This window comes from Theropithecus gelada, unplaced genomic scaffold (assembly GCF_003255815.1).
Source record: "Theropithecus gelada isolate Dixy unplaced genomic scaffold, Tgel_1.0 HiC_scaffold_15883, whole genome shotgun sequence".
Classification (NCBI taxonomy): Eukaryota; Metazoa; Chordata; class Mammalia; order Primates; family Cercopithecidae; genus Theropithecus; species Theropithecus gelada.
The window spans coordinates 5,171,427-5,193,613 of record NW_020257640.1 but is presented as its reverse complement, the minus strand read 5'-3'; the positions used below and the strand labels follow the sequence as shown (position 1 = coordinate 5,193,613).

Genomic DNA, 22,187 nt, shown 5'->3' with positions numbered 1-22,187 from the left:
GCTGTGTTGATTATGTCTGAGGGCTGCTCCTGGAACAGGCAGTAGCCTTGTGTGAGGTGATTCCAAAAGAGGCTGTTTGTGGAAGCTTTCCCAGCAGCCAAGAAGGGGAGTGATACGGTTTGCCTGTGTCCCCACCCAAATCTCAACTTGAATTGTATCTCCCACAAAGGGACCCAGGGGGAGGTAATTGAATCATGGGGGCCAGTCTTTCCTGTGCTATTTTCAAGATAGTGAATAAGTCTCATGAGATCTTATGGGTTTATCAGGGGTTTGCACTTCTGCTTCTTCCTCATTTTCTCTTGCCATCGCCATGTAAGAAGTGCTTTTCCCCTCCTGCCATGATTCTGAGGCCTCCCCAGCCATGTGGAACTGTAACTACAATTAAACCTCTTTTTCTTCCCAGTCTCGGGTATGTCTTTATCAGCAGCATGAAAATGGACTAATACAGGGAGGGAGGGACCACTCAGTCCTTCAGTCCTGAAAGGGGGATCTTGGTGTCAACTGTGATGGCCTTGAAAAAAAGAGAACAAAAGGAAAGGAGGAGAATGGAGGAAGAAGAGGAAAGAAAGGAAAACGTCCATCACACTTGCTTGTCAGGTCTTATTTGAAACAGAGTGTGCCGAGGCAGTCACTCCCTATAGGACAGAGGTGAGCTGCAAGAAGGCCATGGGAATAATGTGCAGAGCAATGAAGCCTCCTGCCCACAGTGACTGCACCAGCAACCTGGTGGTGACCAGGCAGGAATTTGCACCTGCTGGGCTCCAGAGCTCCCCTTCTTTCTTCACTCAGTGACAGCAAACCAAGCCTTGGGTCACGTCATGGCTGGGTAAGTCTGTGAAGATGCTGAAAGAACAGTGGGAGCAAAAAGAACGAGGACCTTGAAAGTCTTCTGTTTTCTCTATAACCCTTAGAAACCAACAGAAAATTTCACAGTAGGAAAATAATCCATTGCACAAACTGCATTTTTAAAGATGAAAGCTGGCCGGGCGCGCTGGCTCACGCCTGTAATCCCAGCACTTTGAGAGGCCAAGGCGGGTGGATCATCTGAGGTCAGGAGTTCGAGACCACCCTAGCCAACATGGCGAAATCCCGTCTCTACTAAAAATATAAAAATCAGCCGGGCATGGTGGTGCACGCCCGCAATCCCAGCTACTCAGGAGGCTGAGGCAGGAGAACCACTTGAACCCAGGAGGCGGAGGTTGCAGTGACCTGGGATGGCGCCATTGCACCCCAGCCTGGGCAACAAGAGTGAAAACTCTGTCTCAAAAGAAAAAAAAAAGTGAAAGGTAAGTTTGCTCAGAGGAAGGAGATCCAGAGACTGGATTTCTATAAAGTCCAGAAAAAAAGTTCAGATTTTGCAAGATAAAAAGCATGTACGTGGAATGTGCTCGAATCAGAAATTATAAACATCAAAGAAACTCTGAGGAGGAGGCGTGGTAATGACTCTCTCCTACCACCCATAGGAAATCAAATTCCAGCAAAGAGAAAGATCAATACAGGAGAAGAGAGGCTGGGCGGAGAAAGCGAGGGAGCACTGAGGGAACCTGGGCAACTTGAAAGTATTACTCCCTCCTTCCGAATTCCAAAGTTCATTTACAGCTGCCAGTCAGCACACCAGGGAAACAGGAACCACCAGAACCTTTCTCTGCAGCTGGAGAATTTGAATTCATTTCAGAAAATTCCTAGAGGAGAAGAAAGGCAAGGGCTTCCAGAAATCAGAATACCTTCTGCCCCAGGGTCTTGGGCAGAATTGGAATTTTCATCACAGAACGTGACGTAAGATAGTGAGTGAGGAGTTTTTCTTAGAATCTATACTTAAACTCATGCAGTTTTTGAAATATTTCATACTTTTCTCTAAAACTTCATAACTATCATTCACCGACAAGCAACGCATGAGCCAGATATTTCTTTATGGCCCTCTATAGTCATCCTGTTAATCTACACATTAAACTTATAAGTATCATCTTGTCTTGATTTATTTTCCTAATCTATACTTTTCTCAGTGATGTGTTTCTTAATTGACATTTCCAAATTACAAGCCTTGGGGTTCTTTTAATCATTTTGGTTTTTAAGCACTTTTTTATTTTGCTTCTCCGAAGTTAGTTAGAAATTGCAACTACTGGTTATTCCAGGCCTGATGGTTCAGTTACAGAATCTGGGACTAAATTCCCTGGTCCTGGCTACCCTGAACCTCACGCAGCTCTGAGTAGGGGAGTAAATTAGCCTGCAGGGGGAGCGTGGGTAATTCTCGACCTCATTACAGGCCTCCTTCCCAATTTCGCCTTCCTATAAGCAGCTTAAAATGCAGGAAAGATCAGCTGAGACACATACTCTTCACGTGCTCCTCTCCCTCCCCACCTTATCCTGCTTCTATCCCCTCACCCCTCCTGATGGGGGAGGGAGGAGAGCCCAACAGGTGGAAAGATGAGCCAGTAAGAATTTCAGACCCAGTGGAGTCCCCTCCCCTGGGATGTGACCTGTTTGTGCAGGATTCTTGCAGTTGCTGGGTGGTCTTTATTATCATCGCTGACTCTGGAAAACTTTTCATTCTTGACCCAGAGTCTTCATTAGAGGTCTTTTCATAAGGAAAAGGGCATTTTTAAGAGCTGAGATTTGAATGCATGGAAATTTTTTAAAAACTACCTTTGGTCATGTGAAAAGAAAGCAGCTGGCAAGGTGGTGAGGGAAGGAGCCCATCTGCTAATTAAAACTCCAAGAGTAGTAGGAGGAACAATTACTCTAAGGCACTATCTCTCCCCACGTTCCTGCAAACAAATTAGCTTCAACACCCACACACAATAGGAAAACAAATGCCAATTATGCCTCGATGTTTCCTTGAACCTGTTTTCTCTTTCCTATCTCCATCTGATCCTTAACAATCCTTTGATAGTGGGTTGGAGATAAGCCCATTGCTTATCTGGAGAAATGATTTCCACCCACTTTTATTCTAAAGCAAATCCGCGGCAGTGAGGAGACTGGAACCAACATCAAACCCAGATCCATTTCCGCACATAGAGCAAAACTCTTTTGCTTGAGTACCAACAATAGTAGTTTATAACATAGGAGAGGAGTGTGCCTTTAACTATTAAATTTCAGTGTAAAATATAACCAAAGGTTAAAACAGTTTTATGAAGGCAGATGACATTATGGCCTGTATTCATGTATAGAGGATGTGCATCCATTTATTTCCAACTGCAGATATAATGGAGCACCTGATTAAGACTAGATCAAATGATTTTGGTTTTATTCTTGGTTGCTTCCAAGTTCTGGCAAGTATGCAATTATGAATAAATGTGCTATAAACAACCATGTACAGGATTTTTTGTGTCTATAACTTTATTGTTCTCCACATGATTTTCTAAAATCTCGGTGGAGACAAGCAGTGGGTGAGGAAGAAAGATGGCTAAAGTTGGCAGGCATTTTTTCAGTTTCTCTGGAGGCAGAGGTCTGAATTTCACCTGTGATGTCAAGCAATTTCTTTGTCTAAGCCTTTTGGTAATGCTAAAGTAAAGCAGCAATCCCTTCTGGAACAAAGAGGTTTAGGAGCATCAAGGAAGGAAAATGGGCTGCTTGGCCCCATAAAAGAGCATTTTCCTATATGTGGCATGCTTCTCTGCTCATCACTTTCCCTTTAGGGGAAAAAATTTATCTAAATGCGGACTTAGACTATCCCTAAAAAATTTTTGCTTGTTCCCCAGAGGTGTGTGTAGGTGTGCATGTGTGTTGGTGTGTGTACACAGCCATTCTTGTTCAGGAACTTACCCATCTGTGTGGTTAGGAGCAGAATGAAGCTATGATGGGAGTAGGAAGGATGCGGTGGCGTGTCTTCATCACGTGCTTTCTTTTTTAAACTTCGCACCAGGTATCCTGGCAGATTTAATAACTCTGACTTCAGGAAAGGTCCCTCTTTGGGAGGTTTTGCGTTGTCTAGGAAAGGGGAAGGACTAAGGCAAGGCCTTAGAAGGATCCTTTGTTTCTGATGGGTGTAGACATTCTGCGTGCCAGAATGGCTCAATGTGAGGTCTGGAAATGGGCTCAAATGTGAGGTCTGAGGAGTTGAGGCTCAGTCTTGAGGGTGGAGAGAAATCCTCCAGGGCCTTTGTGTTGAGGAGATGTTTAAGCCTCTTCCAAAATTGTCATTTGGAACAGCCATAGCCAGTGTCTGGTGGTTTTCTCTGATTCCTTGTAAAAAACATTGATTCTCACATAGGCCACTAAGGCAGGGCCCGGCCGGTGCTGCAGACCTTTCTCTGGGAAACCACAGGAGGTAGGACCAAGACTTCCTGGTTGAACGGGACATTTAAGAGAGGACATGCCAGCTAGAGACATCTGAATTATCTACATCAGTCATTCTCAACAGGGTTGAATCTGCTCCTAGGAGATAACTGGTGGGGTCGGGGGTGGCTACTGGCATACAGGAAGTAGAAAACAAAGATGCTGCTAAACATCCTACAACATACTGAATAGTGCCCACCACACCCAAAACAAAGAATTATTCAGCCCAAAATCTCAACAGTGCTTACGTTGAGAATCCCTGACGCAGGAGGAGGTAGTAAAAACATTTAGATGTTCATACATAAATACAATAAAAGCTGAATCTCAAAAGTATGAATAACGTTGATCTAAAAAGAAAAGTTTACCTGGCAAAAGAGAACCCAAGGGATATTTATTGAGAGTCTAATGTGTGCCAAGTTTTCTTCCAGTTTCTAGCAACCAAGACAACTTCTCATGGAATTGATGTTCTAGTTGGGAGGGAAGACCTTTAAAATATCATATATATTTCAGATCATAATTATAATAACAGCCCTTGTGAATTGATTCACTTAATCCTCCCAACAAGCCTATGAGATTTGTGCTGTTATAATCTCCATTTTAGAAGACACTGAGGCAGAGGTAAGTGGCTTGTCCAAGGTCCACAACAGATAGTCAGACCCCGTTTGGCTTCTTCAGAGCATTTAAAGTTCCTCTTATGGTCAACGGACTTCAGAGTTTAACTAGCTACGTGATGTAGGGCGTATGACTTAATTACTCTTGATTCTTCTTTCGTGTGTGGCATGGAGGTAATAAAAGTATCTCATAAGATTGTGTAAAAACTGAGTGTTTTGATTTACAGAGAATGCTTAGAACAGTGTTTGGCATACAGTGAGAGTTAATAGGTTGTATAGGGAAATGGAAAGTAGATAGAGAATGACTGAGAACCCTACTTTACACCCATGGTTCCCAAAGCATGGTCCCTGGATCAGTAGGACCAGCATCCCCTGGGTACTCATTAGAAATGCAAATTGTTGGCCCCTAGCCCATATAATGAGAAAAACCCAGAATCATACAGAAAAACCATCCCCCAAACTGAGAGGAAACATAGAAACCAAAAAGTGGCTCAAACAAGTACAGCTTGGTGAGTAGATGACTTTATTAAGACTTGCATGCAAGGCATTCCTGGGCAGCAGCAGGGCAGCTCCAGAGATACGTGCCCTCTCCCATCTCTTTATTTTTTATTTACTTTATTTTATTTTATTTGAGACGGAGTCTCGCTGTGTCGCCCAGGCTGGAGTGCAGTGGCCGGATCTCAGCTCACTGCAAGCTCCGCCTCCCGGGTTTACGCCATTCTCCTGCCTCAGCCTCCCGAGTAGCTGGGACTACAGGCGCCCGCCACCTCGCCCGGCTAATTTTTTGTATTTTTTAGTAGAGACGGGGTTTCACCGTGTTAGCCAGGATAGTCTCGATCTCCTGACCTCGTGATCCGCCCGTCTCAGCCTCCCAAAGTGCTGGGATTACAGGCTTGAGCCACCGCTCCCGGCCTGCCCTCTCCCATCTCTAAGCGGTTTTAAGCTAGTTTTTCTGGCTGTTTGCCTACTGTGTGTGTGTGCGCGTGTGTGCGTGTGTGTGTGATGGGACTGTTTTCCTTAGTAGGGTCTCAGATACTCCCTGGGATGTTTGAGTTACCAGGGACACCTGCCCCTCGGTAGGGCACCATGGCCTTGGCTCATCACCTCTAGAGTTCCGGCAGCAGACACATACCCTTAAGTAATCTGATGGGGGACTCATCACATTACAGCCCAGATATGACTCTGGGGTGGCCCCAGCAATCTGCTTTAACAAGCTTCCCAGGTGACTCTGATGTTGGCTGAAGTTTGAGAACCCATGAATTAGGCCATTCTGAGGAGGTGATGTTTGGGCTATGCTACAGGAGTTTGTCTTGACCCTGCCCTAATGCCTTCCCTGACTACAAACCTTTAAAAAGAACCAAAACTCTGTATATGCCCTTCCTTCTCTTGTGCTGTTTCTTTACTTCCACTTGACTTTATGCTTAGATAGCTTCTTCTCAGCTTCTAAAACCAGATGTCTTCCCTGATATCCTTAAACACCCCCAACTGTTCTCCATCCTGAGTAAGCTGGTTCTTGGTTCTCTTCATATCTTTCCTCATTCATTCATTCATTTGAGTTTATTAAGCCTGAGCCAGGTCTTGGGTGAGGTGGAAGTGGGGTGCATGGCAGGGAAAGCTGAGAGACGCTTGGTGCCCAGCCACATCCTTGGGGAGCCTGCCATCTAGTAGAGAGGCAGAAGTGCTTCCCTGTGTCAGCACCAGCTTCTGGGGTCAGTCACAGCAGGGGCACGAGCTAGGACTGGGACGGGGGCAGATCAAGACCACCTTTTCAAAAGTGGTAACACTTGGTCTGAGACTCCATGAGCAAATAGAAATCAAAAAGCCCTGATAAAACAATATTAAAAATCATCTGGAAGAACACACAAGGGAAATAATATCGAAGAATGAATGTTTTTTAATAACAGCAAAAAAGGTAACCATGGGAGATACATGGAATTACTAAAGGCAAAGAATCAGCTGAGTGAAAATGATAGAAATGTTCTATGTATACTTTCTTTAAAATCAAAAATTGACAAGCCTGAGGTGAATGAACAGCCATCTAGTCAGCACTGGGTACTCCCTGATTATTCTTGGGGTTTTGTTTTCTTATTGTTCTTTTGCCTCCAGGCATTGGCTCACCCTCCTCCCGCCAAGTATGCCTCCTTCCTCTTCTCCCCATACTTGCTGGTGAAAGTCTTCCTCATATTTAAGGCTCAGATCAAAAGTTGCCTCCCTCGGAGGCCTTCTCTGATCCTCCTCATTGGAGGTGATTTCTATCCCCAGCAAGGCCAGAAACGCTTGTTGGTACTGCTAATCAATCGTTAGCACATTTTGCTGCACTGTGAATATTCAGTAAATAGATTTTATTCTGTGATAGATGAAAGAACCTCTGGCATCAGGATAGCATCACACCTGTCTTTGTATGACCAAGATGTCTAGCCCTCAGTAACCAGTCCCTTCCCTGGATAAGATTATACACAACATGGCCGGGCACGGTGGCTCACACCTGTAATCCCAGCACTTTGGGAGGCCGAGGTGGGCAGATCACGAGGTCAAGAGATTGAAACCATCCTGGCTAACACGGTGAAACCCTGTGTCTACCAAAAATACAAAAAATTAGCAGGCTATGGTGGCGGGTTCGTGTAGTCCCAGCTACGTGGGAGGCTGAGGCAGGAGAATGGCTTGAACCTGGGAGGCGGAGCTTGCAGTGAGCCGAGATCGCACCCACTGCACTCCAGCCTAGGCGACAGAGCAAGACTCTGTCTCAAAAACAAAACAAAACAAAACAAAACAAAAACGATTATACACAACATGCAGGTGAGAGGGCCAAGCCACCATCTCCTGCTACATTCAACAACCACCTCAAGTGGATCAAATAATTACACTTTTAATCTAGTCATAAACTTTAATAACACAAATGGAGGATAGGAAAGTGATTTATGATTACTAAGTTGAAGATATTAATGGAGACAAGAATTAATGTGTTTTATTATGTAAAAACTTATTCAACAAAATGTAATAAACACGAAGAGGAATAAAGAGAAATTATGTGACAAAAAACTTATTAAAATATGTTATCTAAATGCATTAAAGTTGATAAATAGTCATTAAATCAACACCCATATTCCTTTAGAAAGTAGTTTAAAGTGAATAAACAGCTTTTACGCAAGAATACATAGATAATAAACACCATATGGAAATATGTAGCATTTTTAGCAATTAAAAATGCAAATCAAACCAGACAGGGTGGCTCATGCCTGTAATCCTAGCACTTCAGGAGGCCAAGGCAGATCGATCACTTGAGGTCAGGAGTTTGAGACCAACCTGGCCAATGTGGTGAAACCCCGTCTCTACTAAAAATACAAAAATCAGCTGGACGTGTTTGTGTGCGCCTGTAATCCCAGCTACTCGGGAGGCTGAGGCAGGAGAATCGCTTGAACTCGGGAGGCAGAGGTTGCAGTGAGCCAAGATCGCGCCATTGCACTTCAGTTTGGGCAACAAGAGTGAAACTCTATCTCAAAAAAAAAAAAAAAAAAGCAAATCAAAACAATCAAAATACATCATTATACACCAATTAAACACTGTTTTTAGTGATAAAAATTTGCTTTAGCAAGGCTGTTCGTTTCTTTTTTATTTCTCTAAAGCCAGGGCTAAGAAAACTGACACCATTAAATTTTTCTGAGGTACAATTTGAAAATGCATAAAAAGAACAGTTACACCATTCCTATATTTTAACTACATAATTAAATTCGGGAGAAAACATATCAAGAAAACAAACCCAGGCAGTGCACCTGTAATCCCAGCACTTTGGGGGGACCACGTAGGCAGATCACTTGAGGTCAGGAGTTTGAGAGCAGCCTGGACAACATGGTGAAACCCATCTCCACTAAAAACACAACTATTAGCCCAGCGTGGTGGTGCATGGCTGTAATCCCAGCTATTTGGGTGACTGAGGCAGGAGAATCACTTGAACCCAGGAGGTAGAGGTTGCAGTGAGCCAAGAAGACGCCACTGCGCTCCAGCGTGGGTGAAAGAGGGAGAATCCACCTCAGAAAAAAAAAAAAAAAAAAAAAATGCAAAAAAAGAAAAGAAACCCAAAAGAGAAAAAAATTGCGAATTGTAATTTTTAAAAAAAAATCAGTAAACTGGGAGGCTGAGACGGGAGGATCATGAGGTCAGGAGGTCGAGACCATCCTGGCTAACATGGTGAAACCCTCTCTCTACTAAAAAAAAATACAAAAAACTAGCTGGGCGAGGTGGCGGGTGCCTGTAGTCCCAGCTACTAGGGAGGCTGAGGCAGGAGAATGGCGTGACCCCGGAAGGTGGAGCTTGCAGTGAGCCACTGCACTCCAGCCTGGGTGACAGAGCAAGACTCTGTCACAAAAAAAAAAAAAAAAAAGTATGTGGATAGGGACAAAAGATGAAAGTAAAAGCACGTGATACATCTGGCTAGTGCAATATGCATGTTTTTACATTTCTAATATTCTTTGCTCTTATTATAATGTTTGTTCAATAAAATGGAGAGATATAAAATATTTCAAAGGCTAGTATTCCTTTTCTTCTAACACATTCTCTTCATCAGGTCAATTTTCTCAAAATCTTCTCAATTCCAGCTTTCTCCATGATCAAGTCCAAACCTGCTTCTTGGAGTTTGCACCTTGTATGTTTCATAGCCCCTTTCTCCCCCATTCCCAGGTCATTCAGGCACCAGCCAGGTCAGCCTGCTTGAAGTCTAACCCTTCTCACCTTGACAAGAGAAGGGGCGGTTTGGGCTCTGTGTTCTTTATGTTTCTATTCTACTCCCGGGAAAACAGAATGAGATTGAGTTAATAATGATTGAAGTATTTTTTAAGTGTGAGAGGCTGGGGGAATTTCGCTTTTCTAATTGGTTCCTGCTTTTGCCCAAGGCTCAACAAAAATAACTCCAGTTTGAACCTGGATGTGAAGACATATAGTCAGGAATGTTAGAAACTGAAAGGACAGGGCTGGGTGGAGAGTGCGCGTATGTTGGAGGTGGGGACATGATGGGGGAGGTTAGAGTTGGCGAAGATGATGGTATAAAGGGTCCCTCTTCCAGATCTCCACCAGATTGCTCAGGAGCCGCCTTCTTTCCGCACACAGCCAGCGAGTGAAACTTCTCAAGGCGCTACCAAGCCCTCGCCGGGCGGACTGCTGGAAACGAAGCGGCAGGATGGGGCTGGGCTTAGGAGCCTTCTGTTTTGTAAACTCCAATACCTGGGTTTCCTATTTCAGGTATAGGTAGAATCGAGATGACAGGAAACCAGAAGCCCCTGGCTGGGGCAGGGTGGTACCCTTGTTTCCCAGTGTCAAACCGCGCCACCAGCAGGTGCGAGGGGACCGCGGAGGTGATGGCAAGGAACTTTCTCCCCAGTTGTAAACCTTTCGCGGAGACTACCTCAGTATTTTCTCTGCTTCGCAGAGGCAGGGAAACCAGCTGGGACAGAGTTGAAGGCCCGGCTCCTATTGGTGGGTTCTCCAGCCACCGCCTGCTTCCGCCCACCCCCGCCCTCTCCAGGTGCAGCTCATCTCCCGCCGCCGCTGGGTCGGGGAGGGGGCAACTCTCCAAGCACAACCTGCGCTGGGTCACTCGGCCGCGCTGATTCCCAGCCCCCTGACAGTCGGTGGCACCCGGGACCGCTAAGAGAGGTGGTGGGAGGGACTGGTGAGGGGGAGCTAGACTGAGGGGTCCTGCTCTCTTTTACCCTTTCTACTGGAAAAGAGGGTCTACGGGGACTGCAGGCATAAGTGCCAGAGGTGGGCTATTGCCCGCAGGAGGGACCAGGGTAGGACGACCTAGACCCCTCTCCTACCCTCCCCCAGCAGGCAGTACCCCCTCCACGCCCCCACCTGCCCGGTCCACGCTGAGCTCACTGACAACTCGTGCGCTCCCTGCCCTGGAGCTGCGACCCCCAGCGCCATGGAAGCCGCTAACCTTTCAGTGGCCACCGCCAGCGTTGCCCTTGCCCTGGGACCCAAGACTTGCAGCAGTAGCCCAAGCCCGAGCGGGATACTCAGTTCGACCCCGGGTAATGCCGTCCTGCCAGGTCGGGAGCCGCCCTTCTCTGTCTTCACGGTGCTGGTGGTGACGCTACTAGTGCTGCTGATCGCCGCCACTTTCCTGTGGAACCTGCTGGTTCTGGTCACCATCCTGCGGGTCCGTGCCTTCCATCGCGTGCCGCATAATTTGGTGGCCTCGACGGCCGTCTCGGACGTACTAGTGGCAGCGTTGGTGATGCCACTGAGCCTGGTGAGTGAGCTGTCTACCGGGCGACGTTGGCTACTGGGCCGGAGCCTGTGCCACGTGTGGATCTCCTTCGACGTGCTGTGCTGGACGGCCAGCATCCGGAACGTGGCGGCCATCGCCCTGGACCGCTACTGGACCATCACGCGCCATCTGCAGTACACGCCGCGCACCCGGCGCCGCGCCTCGGCGCTCATGATCCCGCTCACCTGGGCGCTGTCTGCGCTCATCGCCCTCACGCCGCTGCTCTTTGGTTGGGGCGAGGTGTACGACGCTCGGCTCCAGTGCTGCCAGGTGAGCCAGGAACCCTCCTATGCCGTCTTCTCCACCTGCGGCACCTTCTACCTGCCGCTTGGCGTGGTGCTATTCGTCTACTGGAAGATCTACAAGGCAGCCAAGTTTCGGCCGCCGCGGGAGAGCTGTGCTGCCGTTGCCGGCCACCATGCAGGTGAGGGGTGGGCTGCGCAATGTTGCTTGGGGAAGGGTTTGCTAGAGAAGGAGGCAGCTTGACGAATGGGAGAGTGGGCGGAAGCTTGTACGATTGGAGTGCGCGCCTACCTGGGGCGCACGAGGAAAAGTTTGCCTTCAGTTCTTCTGAAGTGTGCACCCAGGGGCTAGTCACCGGCGCATCTGGCACGCAATCGGGAGCTTCGCCAGCCGCGTACTTGGTGCGCGCAGAGGAAAAGGTTTCACCATCTGCACATTAGGGAGCTCGATCTGACACCGACCCACGGCGCACGATATGGCCGGTGGGGCTTGTAGGTTCAGCCTTTCTCAGTAGCGATGAGGGCACACCCTGTTACCTGCACTATCTGTTGTTTTCCCCCTGAAACGCCCCCGTCCATGTGAGTCCTGCAGCCGCGACTTCCTGGTCCCAACTAGACCTAGAGGGGATGCAGTGGACTGGGAATTCGTCTTGCAGAAATTCCTGTGGCCAATCACGCCTTATTTTCTGTCTCTACGGTACCCCAGTCTATCCCCTGCAGTTCAGAGACTATTCCCCAACTCTATTAGCCAGCACCCTGCCAAGGGGAAAAGTGAGGATTTTAAAATATAATAATCGGTGTCACTTTACTTTTCTTATCTCAACCCCAGAGCTATCCTCTAGTGATTTAGGAAAGAGAACCATGGATTCAAATCCCAGCTTGGGACATTGGCACAGTTGCTTAATATCTGTGGGTCTCATTTCTTCATCTTTAAACATGTTCATTCCTCATTCATAGGGCTCTTGGTGAGGATTACGTGAGATGAAGAATGTAGAGCCCCTGGCATAGTGGCTGGCATACACTGGGTGGCAGACTGGCTGGAGAAAGAAGGGGTTCAACAGGATATTGCCCGGCAATCCATACGGAGCAGGAAGACAATGCTAGAAATGTAATGAGATGAGCAAAATTGCAATCGGCAGATCTTCTCTCACCGTATTTATTATTCTGTCTGAAGCTTTCTGCCTTTTGGCCAGGATCTAATAGGTGCTCAGCATCCTTCTCACTCTGGAAGCCTCAACTTTCTCTTTTGAGGGTCTCAAGTATTTGAATTAACATGCTCCCAGTCCTTTAGATTAACCGGATTTATTGCCCTTTGCAGATACAATACATGGGGGAGGGAAGCAGTGCATAGAAGAGGAAAAAAAAACAAGGAAAGTTTTTTGTTGCTAGTTTTGTTTTAATTTTGGAAAATGAACTCAGGTACTTAGGCTACCAGACAAATACATGCGATTTTAAAAGTAGGCCTTTTTTCTTCTTCATTAAATGGCAGAGGAATTTTGCAGCATAAAATAGGAATGTCAAGACTATAATTGGAAAGTGTTGGTGAGGGAGAGCTTTATTCAGAATTAATGATGTTCTTTGAAAGGTCCCTTGGAAATGCCTGGGGTGATTATAGCTTTTCTGTCTGATTGCCAAGGTAGGGCTGACTTTTAATAGCTGCATCAATCCAATGTGCAGTTAGAGAAATTACAGTGAAATGGATGCCGGAAAAGCTTGCCAAGCCTTATTTTAGTGTTCATTTTTGACAGCTCCCATTCAGGCAGGTGACATAAGGAAGAGGTGACTGGATGAGAGGCTGGACAATCTGGAGTGTCCGTTGGTGGATAGAGAGAGCTCTGAGAGGCAGAGGAAGTATTAAAATGTAGCCACTCCCAGCAGGAGGACCTGGGGTAAGCCCTTCCCCACTTTGGGCCTCAACTACTCTAGCATGCCGTATTGTTCTAAGTCATGTCTAAGGGCCTCGAATCACAGGATGCTGAGATTGTAGATGGAGTAGTATTCAGTTGCATGCTGCTTCTTTGGGTCGCAGCAGGCCCTCACTCAAGCTTCTGGGTAATGTTCCTGAGTCCATGTTGGCAAGCCTTCTGGCAACAAGACACCTAAACAAAAGCGTAAAACACTGTGCCAGAAATACTTTCTCTCTGCTTTCTCCCACCTGCATCTTTCTACACTCCATGGGAAATGAGTTGGATTGAGTTTAGGCTCTGCAAAGTGTCTGTACTGTTTTCTGTAGGGAACAGGAGCCTATATGAAGCTTGAAGGCCTCTGTTGATAAGGCTGTGTAAAACCTTCATCTTTTTCAGAATTCTGTGTCTAGGTCCCAACATTAAAGTATTATAAGAAAGGGGTCTTATCAGAATGTACTTTTTGGGCAATGATTAATCCTTTGGGGCAAAATGCAGTTTTTGAAAGTTGAGAGGGAAAAAAAATGTTTACTGAGTGAATTGTCTCTTCCAGACACATTTCTGATGCTTTGCATTCACCCTTTCATTTCATTCTCACAATTCAGTAAAGTTGGCATTAAGTCTGTATTAGTCAGGATAAGCTAAGGCCTGCTGTGGTAACATGTAACCCCAAACCAGAAGTTTATTTCTCTCTGACTTAAAGTTCAATGTGGGTCTGGTGGCCCACCTGCATAGCTCTCTTCCAGGCAGTCTCTCACGAATTTGGGCCACTTATCATTTTTAGCTATGCTGTCTTGCACATTTGTCTTCCCAAAATACTGTGGGAGAAGAGCTACATATGGAGATATACCAGCTTTTCACTGCCTTACCCTGAACTGGAAACATGTCACCACTATTTGCAGACCATTGGCCAGCCATTGGCAGTGAATTGGAGCGGAGCATGTGGCTATCTGGTGAGCACTGTCTTTGCCAAAAGGCCCTCATTTTACAGATGAGAAAACTGCAAGAGTAAACTGTGGTAAGGCACCACAAACCTAGTTCATCCAAAACCACACAGTTACTGGGTAGAGAGGCTGAAGGTTGTAGCAGATCTAAGAATCAATGTTTTCGGCCAGGTGCAGTGGCTCATGCCTGTAATCCCACACTTTGAGAGGCCGAGGCAAGCAGATTACGAGGTCAAGAGATCAAGACCATCTTGGCCAACATGGTGAAACCCCATCTCTACTAAAAATACAAAAATTAACTGGGCGTGGTGGCACACGCCTATAGTCCCAGCTACTCGGGAGGCTGAGGCTGGAGAATCCCTTGAACCTGGGAGGCAAATGTTGCAGTGAGCCGAGATCGTGCCACTGCACTCCAGCCTGATGACAGAGCAAGACTCTGACTCAAAAAAGAAAAAAAAATCACTGTTTTCATTACTCCATGCTGTCTCCAGGGACTTGACTTCTGAGGCCTGCCCCTCTGCTCATGGGTGTCTCAGTTTGAGAGGAATGAGGCAGTCATAGCCCAGTCAAGGTGGGTCCCATGAAGCAGGATCTCAAAACTATTCATGTGAACTCTCCTTTCCAGGAGAGCTGAACACAATTGAGCACAAAAGCCTTGCCTGCTTCTGTCAGGGGACAAGTTTAATTCCTGCTCTGGTGTCCTTTCTTTCAACATGTTAAACTGAGACTCTGAGCATCCCATGTACAGTATAATCTGCTCCCCACCCCAAAGCAACCCCCATGGGTTACAATTACTTCCTACTGCCCTTTGCCCTTTACTGTTTAGAAAAGAAGAAACATTATTTCTTTGGCTTTTAAAATGTGACATCAAAAGGGTTTTTTTTGTTTTTTTTGTTTTTGTTTTTTTTTTTCTGTCTCTCTTTTCTTTGCTATTGCTTGTTTGACTTCTGTGTGCAATTTGATGCTGGGACCTAGTTATCCATCAGGCGTAGTCATACTATTTAGAACCAGAATTCTTTTAGGGACCCATAGAAATGTTTTAATTTCTTTTAAAATTAGAGGAAAAATGAATATAACACTAATGAATATATTATAATGAATCCAGTCTTGCTTATACTTGCTTATAATAGTCTTTAAATTAACATAATTTTAAGTATTTCTTAATGAAGGAAGGGATACATGAAGGCAAAGATGTCTAGGGACCACACAAATTATAATGAAACCTTGGTTAATATCTTACCCTCATTCTTTTTTTTAATTGTACTATTGCTTTCTTTTAAAAGTTTTTAAATATATTTTTTAATAGCTTTTGGGCTACAAGTGGTTTCTGTTTACATGGATGAATTATATCGTGGTTAATTCTGAGATTTTAGTGCAGTTGTCACCAGACTAGTATCCCCTTCTAAGTCTCCAAAGCCCATTATATCACTCTGTATGCCTTTGCATATATTCATAGCTTAGCTCCCACTTATAAGTGAGAACATATGGTGCTTGGTTTTCCATTCCTGAGTTACTTCTCTTAGAATAATGGCCTCTTGCTTCATCCAAGTTGCTGTGAAGACATTATTTCATTCCTTTTTATGGCCAAATAGTATTCCATTATGTATATCACATTTTCTTTATCTCCTCATTCGTCGATGGGCACTTAGGTTGGTTCTATATCTTTGCAATTGTGAATTGGGCTCCTGCACTCATTCTTAATCCATATATACATATTGGGAGATAATGTACATAGTGGTTAAGAGAATGGGACTTGGAAACAAAGAGACATGGATTTCCATTTATTCGACTGCCACTGATTAGCACTTCAGCCAAGTGACTTAATCTACACCTGCAATTCTGCATATGTAAAATGGAAATATTACCACGTGTCTTATAATAATCTTGTGAAGAGCAAATGAGATTCTAGCATATGTGGAGTCCCTCAAATAGTAAACCATAAATAATAGCTACCGCATTACTTTCGTTATTTTTCTATTTCTCTTATAAATAATAAGAAAAGTATTATTTTATTTCTCTTATTGCTATTCCTTATAATCATAGGTAGATTATTTATTGCTTGTGTAGAAAATTATCCCACAGTTTAGTGGCTTAAAAGAACAAACATGTATTAACTCACAGTTTCTGTGGGTTGGGCATTGGGAATGGCTTAGCTGGGTGGTTCTGACCTGACATCTCTTTTGGCTGTAGGCAAGATGTTGCATGGGGCTGCAGTCATTCGAAAGCTTGACTGGGGCTGGAAACTTTGCTTCCAAGATGGAGCACTCACATGCTTGTTGACAAGAGGCTTCAGATCCTTGAGAAAAGGACATCTCCAAAGGGCTACTTGGGTGGTACCACATGATAGCTGACTTTCCCCAGAGCAAGCCATCCAAGAGAGTGAAACAAGGAGGAAATTGCAGTGCCTTTTATGACAGTCTCAGAAGTCACATATGATTATTTTCTACTCATTAGCAGTGAGTCACTAAGTCCAGCTCACACTCAAGAAAAGAGGAATTAGGCTTCATCTTTGGGAGAAGTGTTTTCCAAAAAGTGTTGAACGTGGTGTTCAAAATTACTTGATTGACTTACTGATCTTATGTATCAGGCAATGTCCTCTGAGGTTTCTAAGAATGAATAAGCAGTTTCCTGATCCCAGTGGATTTTTAGTAGATTATAATTATAGAATTATAAATGCAATAAAGTCTTATAAGTGCTCTGCTAGAAAGCTGTCCAAAGTACAATGGTATTTGAAAGATTTAATAGTGTATGGGAAAGCACTATGTAAATTGTAAAGAGCAAAGTAAATGTGAGGTATTGAGATTTAGGGTTTATGTCAACTTGGAGCATAGATTTTAGATAATGCTGTATTACATTGACATTTTGCTTGAACAATGACACACTGACATAAAGGTTACGTGCAGTAGGCCCCAAGTGACCCAAAATCTGTACAGAGCCATTTATGTTTATATGTTTATTTTAAACTGACAATAATCATATATATCTATGGGATACAATGTAATTTAAAAAAATTTTATATTTTTAATTTTTGTGAGTATACAGTAGATTTATATTTTTATAGGGCATGTGAGATATTTTGATACAGGCATGCAATGTGTAATAATCGCATCAAGGTATATGGGTTATCCATCACCTCAAATATTTATCCTTTTTTATGTTACAAACAATCCAGACCAGGCGTGGTAGCTCATACCTGTAATCCCAGCACTTTGGGAGGCCCAGGCAGCCAGATCACGAGGTCAAAAGATCGAGACAATCCTGGCCAACATGGTAAAACCCCATCTCTACTAAAAATGCAAAAATTAGCTGGGCGTGGTGGTGCGTGCCTGTAGTTTCAGCTACTTGGGAGGCTGAGGTAGGAGAATTGCTTGAACATGGGAAGGTGGACGTTGCAGTGAGCTGAGATTGTGCCATTGCACTCCAGCCTGGCCACAGAGCGAGACTCTGTCTCAAAAAAAAAAAAAAAATCCAATTATACTATTTTAGTTATTTTTAAATGTACAATAAATTATTTTGACTATATTCACCCTGTTGTACTATCAAATGCTAGATCATATTCATTCTATCTAACTGTATTTTTGTACCCATGAACCCTTCTCTTTTACCACCTCCCACTACCCTTCCTAGCCTCTAGTAGCTATCATTCAACTCTCTATCTCCATGAGTTCAACTGTTTAAATTTTTAGCTCCCACAAATAAATGAGAACATGTGAAGTGTGTCTTTCTGTGCCTGGTTTATTTCACTTAACATGATTACTTCCTGTCCCATCCATGCTGTTATGATGGGATATCATTGTTTGTATGTATGTACCACATTTTTTTAATCCTTCATCTATGAATGACCACTTAGGTTGTTTTCAAATCTTGGCTATTGTGAATAGCACTGAAATAAACATGGGAGTGCAGATATCTCTTCTATGTACTGATTTCCTCTCTTTTCGATATATGCCTGGCAGTGAGATTGCTGAATGATATGGTAGCTCTATTTTTAGTGTTTTGAAGACACTTCAAACAGTTCTTCATAGTGTCTATACTCATTTACATTCTCACTAACAGTGTACAAGGGTGCCCTTTTCTCTACTTCCTCACCAGCATTTGTTATTGCCTATCTTTTGGATACAAACCATCTTAACTAGGGTGAAATGATATCTTATTGTAGTTTTGATTTGCATTTCTCTGATAAGCAATGATGTTGAGCACCTTTTAGTACACCTGTTTGCTATTTGTATGTCTTTTTTTGAGAAATGTCCATTTAAATATTTTATTCACTTTTTAATCAAATTATTTGATTTTTCTCTATAGAGTTATTTGAACCCCTTATATATTCTGGTTATTAATCCCTTGACACATGGATAGTTCGCAAATATTTTCTACCATTCTATGGGTTGTCTCTTTGTTGATTGTTTCCTTTGCTCTGCAGAATCTTTTTAACTTGATGTGATCCCACTTGTCCATTTTTGCTTTGGTTGCCTGTTCTTGTGGGGTATTACTCAAGAAACTTTTGCCATATCAAATGTTCTGGAGAGCTTCCAATGTTTTCTTGCAGTAGTTTCATAGTTTGAGGTCTTAGATTTAAGTCTTTAATCCATTTTGAATTGATTTTTACATATGACAAGAAGTAAGGGTCTAGTTTCATTCTTCTGCATACGGATATTCAGTTTTCCTAGCACCATTTATTGAAAAGACTGTCCTTTCCCCAGTGTATGTTCTTTGAACCTTTGTCAAAAATGAGTTTGCTGTAGATACATGGATTTTTTTCTGCATTCTCTATTTTGTTCCATTGATCTTTGTGTCTGTTTTATGCCAGTACCATGCTTTGGGTTACTATAGCTTTGTAGTACAGTTTAAAGTCCAGTAATATAATTCCTCCAGTTTTGTTGTTTTGTGTTTTTATATAAATCTTAGGATTGTTTTTTCTATTTCTGTAAAGAATGTTGTTGGTATTTTCATAAGGCTTGCATTGAACCTGTAGATTGCTTTAGGTAGTATGAACATTTTAACAATATTTATTCTTCCAATCAATGAACATGGAATACCTTTCCATTATATTGTGGAAATTTCTTTTTCTTTTCTTTTTCTTTTTTTGAGAAGGAGTCTCACCCTGTTGCCCAGGCGGGAGTACAGTGGCATGATCTCGGCTCACTGCAACCTCTGCCTCCTGGGTTCAAGTGATTCTCCTGCCTCAGTCTCTCAGGTAGCTGGGATTACATGTCATCTTCAATTTCTTTCATTAGCTTTTTATAGTTTTTATTCTAGAGATCCTTTACTTCTTTAATTCCTAGGTAATTATATGTAACTATTGTAAGTGGAATAACTTTTTAAATTTATTTTTTCAGATTATTTGCTATTGAAATATAGAAATGCTACTGATTTTTGTGTGTTGATTTTGTATCTTGCAACTTTACTGAATTTGCTTTTTAGTTCCAATGGTTTTTCAGTGGAATCTTCAAGTTTTTCCAAATCTGCAAACAATGACAATGTAATCGGACTTCTTCCTTTCCTATTTGGATGCCCTTTATTTCTTCCTCTTGTCTGATTGCTCTAGCTAGGTCTTCCCATACTATGTTGAATAACAGCGGTGACAGTGTCCTTGTCATGGACACTGTCCTTGTCATGATCCAGTGTCCTTATCATGGACAATGTCCTTGTCATGTTCCAGATCTTAGAGGAAAGACTTTCAGTTTTTTTCCCATTCAATATGATACTAGCAGTGTTTCTGTCTTTTATGGCTTTTATTGTGTTGAGATATGTTATTTTCTATACCTAATTTTTAAAGGGTTTTTATCATGAAAAGATGTTGAATTTTATCAAATGCTTTTTAAATATCAATTGAAATGATCGTATGGCTTTTGTCCTTCATTCTGTTGATATGATGTGTCACATTGACTGATTTGCAGATGTTGAGCCATTCTCGCATCCTGGGATAAATTCTGCTTGGTCATGATGAATGATATCTTTAATGTGTTATTGAATTTGATTTGCTAGTATTTTGTTGAGGACTTTTGCATCAACATTTATCAGGGATATTGGTCTATAGTTTTTTGTTTGTTTGTTTTAATGTGTGTTTGTCTGGTTTTGGTATCAAGATGATACTGCCCACCACAGAATGAGTTTGGAAGTATTCCTTCCTCCTTTATTTTTCAGAATAGTTAAAGTCGGTTTGGTATTAGTTCTTTTAATGTTTGCTAAAATCCAGCAATGAAACCATTGGGTCCTGGGCTTTTCTTTGCTGGGATACTTTTTATTATGGCTTTGTTCTTATTACTTGTTATTGATCTGTTCAAGTTTTGGATTCTTTATGGTTCAACCATGGTAGAAGGCTATCCGTTTCTTCTAGGCTTTCCAATTTATTGGCATATAGTTGCTTATAGTAGCCTCTAATAATCCTTTGAATTTCTGTGCTCTCGGTTGTAATGCCCCCTTTTTCATCTCTGATCTTATTTATTTGGGTCTCCTCTCTTTTTCCTTTATCTGGTAAAGGTTTGTTGGCTTTGTTTATCTTTTCAAAAGACTAAGTCTTCATTTTCTTGATGTTTTTATTGTTTTCTTCATTTCAATTTCATTTATTTCTGGCTAGATCTTTATTGTTTATTTTCTTCTAATTTTGAGTTGGGTTTGCTCTTGCTTTTCTGGTTCTTTAAAATGCATCATTAGGGCTTTTTGTGAAAGGTTTTTTTTTTTTTTTTTTCTTTTTTGATGTAGGCAATTACACCTATAAATTTTCCTCTTAATACTGCTTTCACTGTGTTTCATAGGTTTTGGTATATTGTGTTTCCATTATCATTTGTTAAATAATTTTTTTTTTTTTCAGACAGAGTCTCACTCTTTCACTAGGCTGGAGCGCAGTGGCGGGATCTCGGCTCACTGCAACTCCACCTCCCAGGTTCAAGAGATTTCCCTGCTTCAGCCTCCTGAGTAGCTGGGATTACAGGCATGCACCACCATGCCCAGCTAATTTTTGTACTTTTAGTAGAGACAGGGTATCACCATGTTGGCCAGGATTGTCTCGATCTCTTGACCTCGTGATCTGCCTGCTTCAGCCTCCCAAAGTGCTGGGATTACAGGCATGAGCCACTGCACCCAGGGTATAAATTTTTAAATTCCTTCGTAATTTCTTCATTGACCCACTGGTCATTTGGGAGCATATTGTTTAATTTCCATGTTTGCATAGTTTCCAAAATTTCTGTTATTGATTTCTAGTTTTATTCCATTATGGTCAGAGAGGATACGTAACATAATTTCATTTTTTAAAAAATTAATTAACACTTGCTTTGTGGCCTAACATACTGTTTATCCATGAGAATGATCCATGTACTAAGGAGAAAAATGTATATTCTGCAACTGTTGGATGAAATGTTCTGTAAATATCTGTTAGGTTCATTTGGTCTATAGCACAGGTTAAGTCCAAAGTTGGTTTGTTGATTTTCTGTCTGGATAATTTGTCCAATAATGAAAGTAGAATGTTGAAATCTCCAACTAATATTGTTTTGTGGTCTGTCTCTCTTTTTAGCTCTACTAATATCTGCTTTATGGATCTGAGTGGTCCAATGTTGGGAGCACATAGATTTATAATTGTTATATCTTCTTGCTGAATTGAACCCTTTATTTTATATAATGACCTTTTTGTCTCTTATAGTTTTTGTCTTGAAATCTATTTAGTTGCATATAAGTATAGCTACTCCTTTTTATTTGTGTTCCTTTATTTATTTATTTATTTATTTATTTATTTATTTGAGATGGAGTCTCACCCTGTCACCCAGGCTGCAATGCATTGGTGCAGTCTCGGCTCACTGCAACCTTTACCTCTTGGATTCAATTGATTCTCCTGCCTCAGACTCCTGAGTAGCTGGGATTACAGGCATTGCCACCCCGCCCGGCTAATTTTCTGTATCTTTAGTAGAGACGTGGTTTCACCATAGTGGCCAGGCTGGTCTCGAACTCCTGAC

The 22,187-nt window shown here is 42.9% G+C and overlaps 1 protein-coding gene across 1 annotated transcript in view; it reads left to right on the top strand.

Moving 5' to 3' along the window:
- The first annotated feature begins 10,803 nt into the window (after window positions 1-10,803).
- The window catches only part of LOC112617130 (5-hydroxytryptamine receptor 5B-like), a 39,673-nt gene continuing 28,289 nt past the window's right edge, over window positions 10,804-22,187 (top strand). The window contains 2 exon segments of the mRNA XM_025373858.1: window positions 10,804-11,525; window positions 11,527-11,575. Coding sequence (XP_025229643.1) covers window positions 10,804-11,525; window positions 11,527-11,575 — 771 coding nt within the window.